We start from the raw sequence: 13,926 nt of genomic DNA, 5'->3' as shown, positions 1-13,926 counted from the left end.
TAGGTTCAAATGTAGCTTTACTGGCCTTGAATATGAGTGTGCCTCTGCTTTCAGACTTGGTTGTATCTCTATTCTCTTTAGTTGCTAATTTTTCTCTTTTACATTATAGGATATTTTAAAATTATTTTTATGATACTCTTCTGACTGAATGTTACATATAATACATGCTACGATTTTAACCAGTTAAAAATTTAAAGGAGGAAATGCTGTTACATTTGTGTTTAAGGGTTAAATAGGTTAATAATATAGACAGAGCTCCTCGAACTGCCTCCCACGTAAAAGGTGGCTGGATAAGAAGGCTTAGCTGTTGAGATACAGTTCTGATCAACTAGGTGTTAGGCCCATCACTTTACTTTTCAGTGCCCTTGGTTCCCTCAAGAAAATGAGGCGGTTGCCCCAGATGTTTATAAACCTTAAACTTCTCTCCTGTTTATTGATTGACAGTGTTCATATTAGTTTTGGTTATCATGTAGTAGAAAAATGTCACTCTTGAAGAAATGTGCTTTCTTACGTCATGCGCTGAAATCTACATATGGGTGTAGAAGGCACCATGTATCTGTGCTTTATAAACACAGTGTTGGCAGGTACTTCAGAGGTGACATAGGTGCTTGAAGAATTCTGTGTTTAACAGATAGCATTTCTGTGCTACCTTGCAGTTTAGGAAGTGTTAGAATAAAAAAAAACCCTCATCTTCTCACAGATAGAGAGTACAGTCTCTCCCCCTCACACACATAAACTTTGGAACAAGACACAGGAGATGAAAAACCTTGAAATCATATGCTTTGTTACATAATGGAATCAAGCTGCCATCTCTGTTTGTATTGTTTAAACTTTGTGTTCTTTTCACAATACTTTGCCTCCTTGACAAATCCTCAGCTTGCTTTTGCCTGGGTATTTCTGGAGGGAGAATTCTTGCTCTGCATCGAGGGGCTGTGTCCTTTTTAAAACTAACTATAATTGTTAGGGTTTGACTTTTACTGGGCTGAAAACGCCAGTGAATTTGTTCTCCAGGAAAGAATACACAGGCTGACTAAGGTTGAGTAACTCTAGACCTCAGCATATTTTTATGCTGGGTTTGTGGTAAACCCATCTCTAAAGATCACAATGTTTGCAAACAGTTTTACTACTGCCATGTGATGGAGATGTCACCAGCTGGCATTCAGGGTGCTTTACAGAACAATCCTGAAAAGACATTTTAGAATAAAAATATATTTTAGATGTTACAAAAGATTCTGTCATCCATTTGAGAAGAAAGGTTAGCTCTTCTGTAGATTTAAACTATAAATTAAATATTTTAATATATATTTAATATATTAATGAAACACACACTTAAAAATCAAACTTGTTTTTGTCCTTAAACATTAATTGAAGATTTAACTCACTGTCTGAAAAGTCTGTAATTGTGACAATTTTGCCCAGAATTTTGACAAGATAAATAGCAATAAAATCTGTGTGAGGACCTGAGTTCAGTTCTGTAAACCCAGATTAAAATACTGGGCATGGTTACGGTATGCTTATAATCCAGTACTGGGAAGGTGGTCCAGGAGGATCCTTGGGGTTTGCTGAACATTCAGTGAAGCATGACTGATAAACTTCAAGACTGTGACAGACACTCTCGAAGGATGACACACGAGGTTGACCCCTGGTGTTCACACACATCACACATGCATACCTGCACAGAAGAACACACCCAAGTACACACACACACACACACACACACACATCAAACAAAGGAAGAAGCTTGACCTAAAGTAACTACTCTTCTGACCTCTAATTTTTTCTAATTTTTAACACTTTTTGTCCTGGTTTTTAACTTTAAAAATTGAATTATATTATGTTCACTCATTTCCCCTTTTGGTCTAGCTTCTTTGATTAAATGTTTGTGCATATAGTTATAATTTGTTTCATTTTATTTCCTGCAGATTGTATTTATGCCTCAGTGAAATGACGATGGACAGTTGCTTAGTGTTTTATGATGGTTTTACACGTGTCTTTTCATGAACCTTGTGAACATTTATTTTAGATACTATTTGGGCTAGGATTGCTGGGTCATAAGCTTGAATGTATTTTCAGTTTTAATACAGAACAATAATTTTCTAAGTGTCTAATCTAGCAGTTTCACATCCCCTAGTGTTTGGTCCTTTTAGTTAATGTGTATGAGTTAAAAATCAAATAGGATTTATTTGGGTGTTAAAAATTTAGCCCAGGACTTACTTTAACATCGAGCCACAGCCTAAACAGAAAGATTTTTATAAAATTTTCCAAGTTACTGCCCCAAGCTTCACTGTCTAGGAGTGACCGTTTGCTCCTGTTTCTCTTTTAGGGGCTGTTATGTGGAGGTCTAGCTTCAGTGATGTCACAGCTATTTTGATCCAGCTGTAGTGTTCTCTACTGTTTAACCTCTTAAGATAGATGATTTAGTTTGTGCCTTTTCTTACCATACTTCTGCCTTTTTCCCGATAGAATTACCAGTTTTAAATTGATGACATCTATAGTCTGTTAACTCTCATAAGCAGTTTGTTTTTCCTATTATTTTCATTTCCATGTTGGATGAATCACATTTTCCTGTTTGTCTGAAGTTTTGTAAAAAATTTTTTGGTACAGGGGCTGGAGAGATGGCTCAGTGGTTAAGAGCGCTGCCTGCTCTTCCAAAGGTCCTGAGTTCAATTCCCAGCAACCACATGGTGGCTCACAACCATCTGTATTGGGGTCTGGTGCCCTCTTCTGGCCTGCAGACACACGCACAGACAGAATATTGTATACATAATAAATAAATAAATGTTTTAAAAAAAATTTTTTGGTAGAAACCAGAAGTTTCAGGTAATACATTTTAGGAATTTGTGGGCACTACTCTCTTCTACCTCAGTGCTTGTAACTGCTTTGTTTTAGGACTGAATTTTTAATAATGATGTTTTCACTCATGCTCAGCTTTGGTTTACCCTCTCCCAGCTCCCCACCTCCCTGTGCTGCACCACTTCAATAAACTCGCCCTTCTACTTTGTTACCACACGTGATCTTTCAAACAGGATCTTATTATGTAGCCCAGGCTAACCCTCAGCTTAAGATTTGTGCTGGGTTTATAGGGGTGCACCAGCATGCCTAGGTGTTTGCTTGTTTTCTAGTTACTGTCTAGATTATTCTAGTGCCATCTGCGTCTCAGTCAGTGTTAAGCTTCTGATCTTGAGTCTGTTGTTGTGGCGAATAGAGTGCTGTTCTTCAGACCAATCCCCTAAAGTGTGACTCCTTCGGCAGCACTTTCTGTAGTAGGTGCTTGATATTTGTCTGGTCCTAGGAGAAATGCTCCTAGCTCTTTTAAAATATCGTGGTTCTCCTGTGGAAGCTCAGGAGCCTGTCTTAGGGTGTATGTTCCCCTAGCCCTTGAATCTTCAATGAGTTTCCATAGTCTGTTGTGCACCAAATTGGCTTTGTTAGAGAGATTTGCAGAGTTTTGACCTGCTCTGTGCCTCCTCCTCATCTCAGCACAGCATCTGTGCCAAGACTCTGAGAGTAGTGTGGAAAGGAAACATTGGTTCGGGTTTTCTCTGGGTGAAAAAGAAACCCCAACGTTAGGAACTGAGCACTGGGTTGCCACAGACAAGTCGATGAGCTTCAGCTGTTCTCCCTGTGGAACTCTGGACCAGGTAACAGGCAATTAGGGCCTCGGTGGTGTTTTCTCAGGGTGCTGTACCAAAGTAGACGCCTCTTCCCACAAATCAGAGGACAGAGTCGTCACCGCTCTACTGCCTTGTTGAGAACTTAGCCTAACAGGTAGGTAGGTAGCTGGGGGATGGGCTTACTTGGAGCTATCCTAGTCTGGAGCGGAGTCTGCCCCCCCCCGCCCCCCCCCCCCGACTTTATCGGGAAGAAAGGAGCCGGCCGCCTTGGTTCATTTATCAAACCTGGTTTTTTAACTAAGTTTTTATAGAATTATTTTGAATAGATGTTTCTTCATTTACTATTTACCCTTAAGGCTGTTTCAGAGATTTTTTTTTTTAATTTTCTTCAAAAAAATTCACAGATTTTACTGGGGAGCGGGTTAGATGATCTCACGCTGTCTTCCTTAATTCTAGCCTTTCTAAAATTAGTATTTAAGTTTTCTACAGTAGGAGGAAGTGCGGATAGCTTGCTAATTTTCTGCGAGCCCGAGTAGGAAAACTGCCATTTTTAATTGATAGGTTGGCAGGAGATGGTAGAGTGGAAGCAGCCGGCTCTGTTAGGCTTCCCTGTGGGGAGGGAAAGGCTTTGTCTTACGCAGTTTTGAAAGCCAAATGTCCTGTCCCATCCCTCCCACCCAACATCTACCCTATACATTTTTTTTTTGTTTATTTTACATCCTGGCTGCAGATTCCTTTCCCTCTTCTCTTCCCAGTCCCTTTCTTACCCCACCCCCACCCCCGTTTCTGTTTAGGAAGGGCAGGTCTTCCACGAGTACTAACAGGGCTTATTCTTCGACTGGCTTGCTGAATGACAGCTGTATTCGTCTTAAGTGGAATGCATACATTTTTCTGATTTTAATGTATTTTATGCATAAACATTCTTAGCAAAACACTGTAATTATTAATAAATTCAGATTAGACTATATATCATATACTGTTTAACTCATGCTCCTCTGAGAATTGTGATGTGTTTTGACAAGGAGATAGATTCTTAGAACAGCTGTAATTTAACTAAATAACTTAGAATATTAACATTAAGTTTCTAGAGAATGTAATGATATTTGTAATTTTTAAAGCATTAATAGATTTTTATATGTTCTTCAGAGGCTGGAAGGCTTATGTGTTCAAAGCTATCAGATACAACATTGTATTAATATGAAAAATCTTACTTCTGATCTTTTTTTAATCTCAAAGAATTTAGAGTATATCTAAGGCAAATGGCTTCAAAAGCAAATTTTGGAGAAACTTTTTGGAGGGACTTTCTGCTTCTTATTCTAGTTTAAAACCAGAAGAAAACAATGGGCATTGGCCATGTTCCTTCTTCTTCCTTCAGTAGATTTTTCCTTTATTCACATTTACTGGCAAATAAGACTTCCCCTCTTCTACCAGTGTCCTTCCAGATAAACCGTAGTACACTGTTGATAGCCTCCAAGTGTTTAATTTTTAGTGTTTGTGTTTTATAAATCAGCTCATGCTGAGTGCATGAGGCACTCTGGTTTGTGAGAGGCACAGGCAGTTGTGAGATGAGGCCATACTGGAGACTGCAAGGCTTAAGTGGCCAGCCAGCACTTCAAATGTCTGTCAGATAAAGAAAGAAACCAGTGTGTTTAGTCTGCTATGATCTGAGTTCGGAAGTCAAGTAGAAAAAAGAAGCATAAGAATTGATTCCCTTAAGGAACCAGGAAAATAAACCTCCAGTTGGAGCCAAAGGTCTAAAGTTATGTGCACGGTACCTTTTGGGAACACGCAGTGACTTCCTAGACAGAAAGACTTGCTACGTTAAGCGGATGCATGATTAGAAAGATGAATTGTGGCTGGGCAGGGTGGCATATGCTTGAGAGGTAGAGTCAGGTGTCTCTCTGTGAGTTTGAGGCCAGCCTTGTCTACAAAGAGAGTTCCAGGATAGCCAGAACTGTTACAAAGAGAAATCCTGTCTCTAAAAAACAAAAACAAACAAAAAACAAAAGAAGAAAGATGAATTGTGATGGTTTTTGTATGTGAGACTGGGAATCTCCGCGACAAAATCTCTTAGAATCAATCTTGCTATGTAACCTATGCTGGTTTTAACCTCTGGGTTCAAATGATCAAGAGGCCCTAACTTCTTTAGTAGGTAGGATTACAGATGTATGTTGCCACACCCAGATGGTTTTTTTTTTTTTGTTTTTTTTTTGTTTGTTTGTTTTTTTTTTTTTTCTGAACAGGTAAATGTCATGGCTAGTGTAAGTTGAAAATCACAGAGCTTCAAGCAAGTTTTTATCATCTTCTTTGTCCTGTGCTTTAGTGGAAGAGTATGAATTGTGGTTGAAGTTAATGTTCTGCTCTTTTTAAACTCCTCCAATTTCTAACTAAGATCAGGCATTTCCATAAGAAAAAGATTATTAATGATAACCACACAGTGTTCCAGTAAGTCATAGGTAGCTGAGATGTTTCATAGTTTGGGCTTTGATAAAGTCAGTTTAGCTTGAATTCTGGTTGGGTCCTCTGTGTGTGTAAAATTGGATCACACCTTTTGTAACCATTCTAAACTTCTCTATCTGGAGAGTGGAGTGTGTAGTAACGCCCAATATCGAGTGTGAGCATTAAGATAACTCATATAAAGCAATTCCCATTGGCAGCAAATAACAGGTTCAGTAATTACCGTTGCTGCTGTTTGCTACTATTATTTTATTATTATGTACCGATCACTATCATTTTGTGTTCAGTGACCGTACATTCTGGATTTTGACCATGTATTGTAGGAACTTCTCATCTGATCCAAAGAATCTGTCTCCATCAAAACTTTAGGGCCTCTTGGATTACCCTTTTCTGTATTCTAAGTGTCTTGGGCTTGTCAGTAAGGGTGTCCACAAAGCCACAACTCATGAGTGATACAGAGAAGTCACTATTGCTTCCAGGTGTTACACTATGGTTTTGTAGAGCTAATGCATTATTAAGTGTTTTGAGTCTTTTGTTAAACAGGCAGGTATTCATTATGCTCAAAGCTATGATTATTATTCAGAAATTTAGACTTATCTTTACTTTTGTCAGGTTCAAGCCATTTTTTCCATACCAAGCCTTGCAAGGATTTGAAGAAGATGAAGAACTTATCCATATTCAACAGTGGGCACTTATTGAAGGCCGGCTGAAAGTTACATTGTTAGAATGTAGCAGGTATGTTCCTTGTTTTCTCTTTACTACATGTGGGCAAGAAAGTATGATAGATATGTACTTAAGGACTGCTTATTCTGTGTTTATGTTAGTTTATATTGTATTTTTTTTTACATTAAATGGTTAAAGCATAAATTTAATGAAAATAGTCTTTTCCAGTTTGCAAAAATATGAATCATATTTTAGAAAGTGTCTTTAGAAAGACACTTAGAATATTTTTCAGTAATTCCTAAGTTTTTACATGCACATTCCTGTACTGACATTTTTATTCTTTCCTTTTGAAGAGCATTCCTAGCATAGTAGTTTTGAGAATTGTGATTATTAAAAATGCTCACTGAATTGACTAAACCAGACTTTGAACCAACCCTGCCTATTTGGAAGTAGTCTTTCCGAGCTTCAGTGTTTTACCAGGAGAGTCCAAGCTGTCTTCGTTTCTTGCCTAAATCAATGACTACACTAGCTTTACCATTCCTAACACTTGGTTCCCACTGTGACAGCCAGAATGACCTTTAAACTGCAAATCTATTATCACTCTCCTACTTAGAGCTCAGCTACTTTCTTGCTCCTAGATGGCATCCAGTTCTTCCCCTGATCCACGAACATCTCTTTATCCAGCTTCTTTTTCCTGTCTTCTGTTTAGCCCTCCTGAAAGTCAGGGTACTGTGATTTTCCCTGTGCCTGTCATATCTCCCCAACTCTGCTGTGCAGTGCAGAACCGGTCACAGGCAATGTATAAATGGATGGGCCTGACATGTACTGAAGCACTGTGATTGTTTTTTAACCAGTTAAAATTTTTATTTCTAACTCTTAATACAAATAAGTACTTGAGTAGTAGGGTTATATTTTGTACCTAATACATTTGAGTCTTTGCAAGTAGATTAATTCTGATTATATTAATTATATACTAACTCATTTTCTTAAGTCCTGTGGTGACTGAGGATTATGTTTCATTCTCTCAGAAAGTCTTTTTTTTTTTTTCTTTTTTTTTTTTTTTTTTTTTGGTTTTTCGAGACAGGGTTTCTCTTCAGCTTGTTTTTTTGAGCCTGTCCTGGAACTAGCTCTTGTAGACCAGGATGGCCTCGAACTCACAGAGATCCGCCTGCCTCTGCCTCCCGAGTGCTGGGATTAAAGGCGTGCGCCACCACCGCCCAGCTTCAGAAAGTCTTACCAAGAGTCTTTAACTGAAAAAAAAGGAGGTCAAAAATGCCATGTAATTCATAAAAAAAACTTAGTGTACAATAAACTTAGGGCACAGTAGGTATGAGGCTAGATATTTAGAAAAAATATTAGTTCTTCTGCCAGAATGTTCCTGGAAGGGCTTGAGGGTTGATTCTGTGTCTGTTAGCGTGTGGCCATTGACTCTTTGTGGACTATTTGCAACCCTCTGTATTTTAATAAGGGAACTGCTGGCTGAATTTCTGAAAATATAGAAGAAACCAGTAGACTTATTCAGGGAAGAGTGTGGGAACTGGGTTTATGATGATGTGACAGCCAAACTTTTCACTATAAATGTTTTTATATTTCATTTTTTTGTGACTATGTTACCTGTCAAAAATTAGATTAGATCTTTAAGAGTATAGAATTGTGTTTAAAAGGAAATTAGGGAGCCGGGCAGTGGTGGCGCACGCCTTTAATCCCAGCACTCAGGAGGCAGAGGCAAGAGGATCTCTGTGAGTTCAGGGCCAGCCTGGTCTACAAGAGCTAGTTCCAGGACAGGCTCCAAAGCCACAGAGAAACCCTGTCTCGAAAAACCAAAAGAAAAAAAAAAAAGAGGAAATTATGGTAAATAGTTTGCTTTATCAGATTTTTATATTAGCCCTACATGCTTGGAACAGTAGCTCATACTTTTAAGTAGGGGGCAACTTCATGTTTGGAATGGGTATACTATTAAAATAACTTTCTAGACATAGTTTTTAATAAATGCAAACAGATAAAAGCTGGCTTTATGATAAAAATGTCATCGTTCATATAATTTAAGAATTAATTACAAGTGTTTAGGGAGAAAATAAGTTGTTTTTCTCAACTCATCCTAACCTTTTTGGCTTCATAGTGAAGCCTTAGCATTTTTTCTATATTGTATTACTTAGTAATCTCTAGAAGAGGAGAACAGATAATATGACTGTATATTAGAAAGAGTACTTATTAAAAGGTTGACATACACAACAGGGACTAGTTAGTTCAACAACAGCTGGCTGTTCACTAGAGATTCTAAGACTTGGGTAGCTTCTCAGTCATGAGGCTAGCACTGAAGACCTGGAGAGCCACTGGTATTCAGTCTGTGTTGGAAGGCTAAAGGAGCTGGCTTCTGATGTTAGCAGGGATGATAGTCATAGGGTAGATGGATGTTCTCATCAGTAGGAAGTGCAGGCAGGCAGGCAAAAGCAGTGTTATTTTTTACTTGAATCTCTTTAGAACACATGGGCTGCTAGGGAAAGGTGTTTCCTGCTCCAAGGGAGGATCTTTTGTGGGAAATCACTTTACAAACCCACACAGAAGTGTGCATCTTAGAGGATCCCATATTTATTTGACAGCCAACATTAACCATCACGTATACTCTATTATTCTTTAAGATTTATTTATTTATTTTCATTTTATGTGTGTGAGGATTTTGCCTGCAGGTATGTTAGTGAACTGTGTGTGCCTGGTGCTGGCAGAAGCCACAAGAAGGTCCTGATCCCCTGGAACTGTAGTTATGGACACTAAGCTGCCACATGGTGCTGGGAAATGAACCCAGGTCCTCCACAAGAGCAGCAGTTTCTCTTAACCACTGAACTATTTCTCTGCCCACCTCCATTGTTCCTTAGTATAGAATTCTTTTTTTACTTAATATAAACATAGAACTTCCTATTCAGATAGGTTTTATGTGATTCAAACTGAGAAATTTTCATAGTATTATTTTAATTATCTTGTTTTGAATATAAAATTCTTAGTTTATTATCATCTCCAAAACAGAAAATGATAGCAGAAGGGGCAAAAAGGAAAGAAAAATAAAAGTGCATTTACTTATAATTTTGCATTTTGGAGATGACATAAAGGCCTAATACCTTTGAGATAATTTTCACCATTAATTACTTACTGATATGAAAATTTTTTAATAGAACATTCAAAAAAATTTTAAATGTAAGACAATTAAAAATGTTTCTGTAAATCATTTGAACATAGATAGTTAAAGTTCTGAATTGGCTTGCTGTGGTGAGCTGAAGTTTGATGGGGTTTTAGTAATTATACACACATGCACGCACACACACACGCACACACACTCCAATAAATAAATACTAAAAAAAAAAACTTCCAGTAATTTTCCTCCTACTCTATGAAATGGAATATGATACTCATTATCTGTGGTCAGCCATGGCTCCTATAAAAACTTTATTTTTTTAAACTGTTCAGTTTGAAATAATGAAAAATTGTGTGTGAATAGTGTTGAGTTTTCTGTCCTGCCAGTTCCTGTAATCATTAAATCCCAAAGAAATTACACAGAGGTCTACATTAGTTATAAACTGATTGGCCCAGTATCTCAGGCTTCTTATTAACTCTTATAACTTATATTAGCCTATTATTCTAGTATATCTTAGCCACATGGCTCAGTACTTATTACAGTGAGGCAGTCACATCTTGCTTCTTCTGTGGCAGGGCCAGGACTGCAGAGGAATGTGCTTCCTTCTTTCCAGAATTCTCCTGTTCTCATTGACCTGCCTCTACTTCCTGTCTGGTTGTCTGTCCTGCCTATACTTCCTGCCTGGCTCTGGCCAATCAGTGTTTATTTAAAATATAATTGGCAGAATATAGATTATTGTCCCACATCAGAATAGTTTTTAAACATTTTATATATTTATTTTGAAGTAATTGTAGACTTAAAAGCATGCATGAAGGTTTTTATCAAACTTATATGTTAAAAGATTTTGAGAATATATTTTCCCAATGAAATTTTAAGATATATATATATATATATATATATCTTAAACTGATATATATATATATCTTAAATTGATATATATAGTTTTTTTGAGACAGGGTTTCTCTGTAGTTTTGGAGCCTGTCCTGGAACTAGCTCTTGTAGACCAGGCTGGCCTTGAACTCACAGAGATCCGCCTGCCCCTGCCTCCCAAGTGCTGGGATTAAAGGCGTGCACCACCACCGCCCGGCAAGATATATTTATTTTTTATGTGTATGATTGGTTTGCTTGAAGTATGTATGTGTACCATGTGTGTCTGGTACCTGCAGAAGTCAGAAGAGGGCATCTGATCCCCTTAGGACTAGAGTTAGAGATGGTTGTAAAACTCAAGTGTAGCCGGGGGTTGGGTGGGGGGCGTGGGGTGGCACATGCTTTTAATCCCAGCATTTGGGAGGCAGAGGCAGAGGCAGAGGCAGGTGGTGTTGAGAGCCTAGGCCACAGCCCCTCGCATCTATCTCAGCCCCCAGGCCCGAGAGCTGTATTGGTCTGGACTCCCAATCCCAGCATGCAGGGTCAGGACCACTCTCACAGAGTATTTATGTGAGCACCCAAAGGAGGACCATGTGGTCCCGTTTCCTTTCTCCTGATGGTCTTGTTAACGGCCTCCTGGCTCCCACTCGGGGCCACTGGAGAGCGCAGGAATCCCATTAAACCTGGATATTTCTTGATTTGGCTTGTTTTGATTTGACTTGATTGGAAATTTGCGTTGGCAGAGAGCTCACATTAGGAAAAATTCCTAACAGGTGGTTCTCTGTGAGTTTGAGCCCTGTCTGGTCTACACGAACTAGTTCCAGGACAGGCTCCAAAGCCACAGAGAAAACCTGTCTCAGAAAAAGAAAAAGAGAGAGAGAGGGAGAGAGGGAGGAGAGGAGAGAGAGAGCTCAAGTGTATATGTTAAGAAGTTAAATTGCCTCAAAAACAGCTATACAGAGATCAGTTCCCCCACTACAAATGAAACTTAAAGAATTTCTTAGTTTACTTTTATTTTTTAACTTTAACTCTTTTAACTGGCAAAGTGTGTCTAACTTTTATGACATGCTTTAAAATGTGTATACATTATAGAGCTACTAAGTCAAGGTAGTTATTTTCCTAAAGTTCACATATTTTCTGATAAATTACACATGTTGAAGTAAAAATAATTCTGACTCTCAATTCTAAGAGGGATTTATCATATTGTTATGTGAAAGATATAGGGTGATGTAATAGATACATTGAGAGGCTAATTTTATCAACACTTTGAAAAACAAAAACATGATCAATAAAGCTTTGTTAGGAGGGTGCTGCACTTCAAGGCAGTCCATTCAGGGCAGTCTGTTGTTCTCCTTTCAGCTGGACAGTGCAGTGCAGGTCAGATCTGCTCTGCTCTAAGTCCTGTGTTCTCTCAGCAGCTTTTAGGGTGGTGTTTTCTTGGTTTCTAAAAATACGCCTTTAAAAGTCTGTTGTTTTCAATGTTAAGTATGATAGACATATAGAAACCCACAGGCGTTGCCCTTCTCTCTTCCTGTACCTCCCTTACCTGTTTATTTCTTGTTGCTGTGATCTGAAGACCTGTAGTCTTCAGCAATTATAATTCCTCTCTGTCTGTAGTAGTTACAGTTCTTGTTGCTGTGATCGAAGCCCAGCAAAGCATCTTAGAGAAGGAAGGGATCATTTTTGTTGACAGTCCATCATGATGAGGAAGACATGCATGTGGCAGGAGTGTGAAGCTACTAATCACATTGCATTAGCAGGTGAAAAGCAGAGAGAGAGGAATGAGAGTGCTCAACTCCCTTTCTCCTCTGGCCAGGACCCTTGGCCCATTGACTGGTGCTGCCCATATTTAGGGTGAGTGTTCTCCTATCAGTTAACCTAACCTAGGAACTCCTCATAGTCATGGCCATAGTTTGTTTGCATGGTGATTCTAAATTCCATCAAATCTAATGATCAAGAGTAAAAATCACAATCTACTTCTTGTCAATTTGACATTCAATCACAACACTATTAAGCTGTCTCCATTGGCTCCTGGTCATCTCACAATGCAAAATGTGTTCAGTCCAACTTCAGAAGTCCACCACCCCCAGTTTTTAACTTTAATCCAACACTGTCAAGATGTCCATGGTTAAAGTCTTTTTTTGAGTGATTGTTACGCAAGGAAAAAGACTTGAGTTTTAATTCATCCCAGCACCCACTTAGAAGGTGAGCATAGTTGCATGAGCCTATAACCCCTCATTGGCATGTGGGGGCAAGCAGATCCTGGGAGCTTGCTGCCTACTCAGCTCAGCTGAAAAAGAACTTCAGGTTCAATGAGAGTTTCTGTTTCAAAAACTAAGATGGAAGGCAATAGAGGATGACACCCAAAATATCCCCCGGCCTTCATGCGCATGCTTCAGAGTGTAAGGCCCTCTGCTAGACAGATTCGCCAAGTCCCAGATGCTAAACATATGTGGGGTATATGTTTTGATCAATCCTTACTATGTCTGGGCTTCAGAGGGCTTGGGTAGTTCTGTCCCCGAGTTTTGCTGCGTATAGCACACATAGTTTCTCTCTCAGGCCAACTTTGCTCCTTGCCTTCAGCTTTTCTCAGCAGATGACCTGTGATTCTGGCGTGTGCAGCATTCTGGAATGTTCACCTTCACAGCTTCAGGCAGTATCCTCGTTGCAGATACTCTGCCACATCTTGCCATTCCTGAGAAACCAGTGCCATGTGGATCACACTGCCAGGTTTTACATTCAGCTGGGATGAAGCCTGGTCCCCTTAGACCACAGTTCCAATTACCTTTTTGTCTGACCTGGTGAAATAGTTCCTTAGGCAGAGAACCCCTTTATCTGCATATCCCCATATTTTTACAAGACAGAGCCTTTGATGAGTGAGCCCCTTTCCTCCTGTCCCAGTGCAGAGCAGTGTTTCTCTTTAACGTGCTAGTAATAACTAGGTACATATAGCTAGTTTTGAATCTGTTTTATCTATAACTTCAAATTCACTCAAAATTTTCCTCACAAACTGCTCATTTTTTATAACTTTCTGCCCCACTCTTTGCTCTTTTTCACTGTAGACTTGGATGAGAGCAGAAAGCAATAACCATGACATAGCCTGAATGCTCTCCTGTCATGACATCTCCGATGTCAAACAAAACAGACTATTGTTTTGTAATTCGGCCTGGATCAAGTTCTCAGGATATTGGCAGAAGG

General features: G+C 39.0%; 1 protein-coding gene across 1 annotated transcript in view; it reads left to right on the top strand.

The window, feature by feature from the left end:
• The window catches only part of Pdzd8 (PDZ domain containing 8), a 58,038-nt gene that overhangs the window by 16,665 nt on the left and 27,447 nt on the right, over positions 1 to 13,926 (top strand). Inside the window, exon 2 of the mRNA XM_038324947.1 lies at positions 6,684 to 6,806. Coding sequence (XP_038180875.1) covers positions 6,684 to 6,806 — 123 coding nt within the window. The remainder of the gene's footprint in view (positions 1 to 6,683; positions 6,807 to 13,926) is intronic.

Source organism: Arvicola amphibius, chromosome 1, assembly GCF_903992535.2.
Source record: "Arvicola amphibius chromosome 1, mArvAmp1.2, whole genome shotgun sequence".
Classification (NCBI taxonomy): domain Eukaryota; kingdom Metazoa; phylum Chordata; class Mammalia; order Rodentia; family Cricetidae; genus Arvicola; species Arvicola amphibius.
Note: the sequence above shows the minus strand (reverse complement) of the source record. Positions and strands in the feature narration are given on the sequence as shown.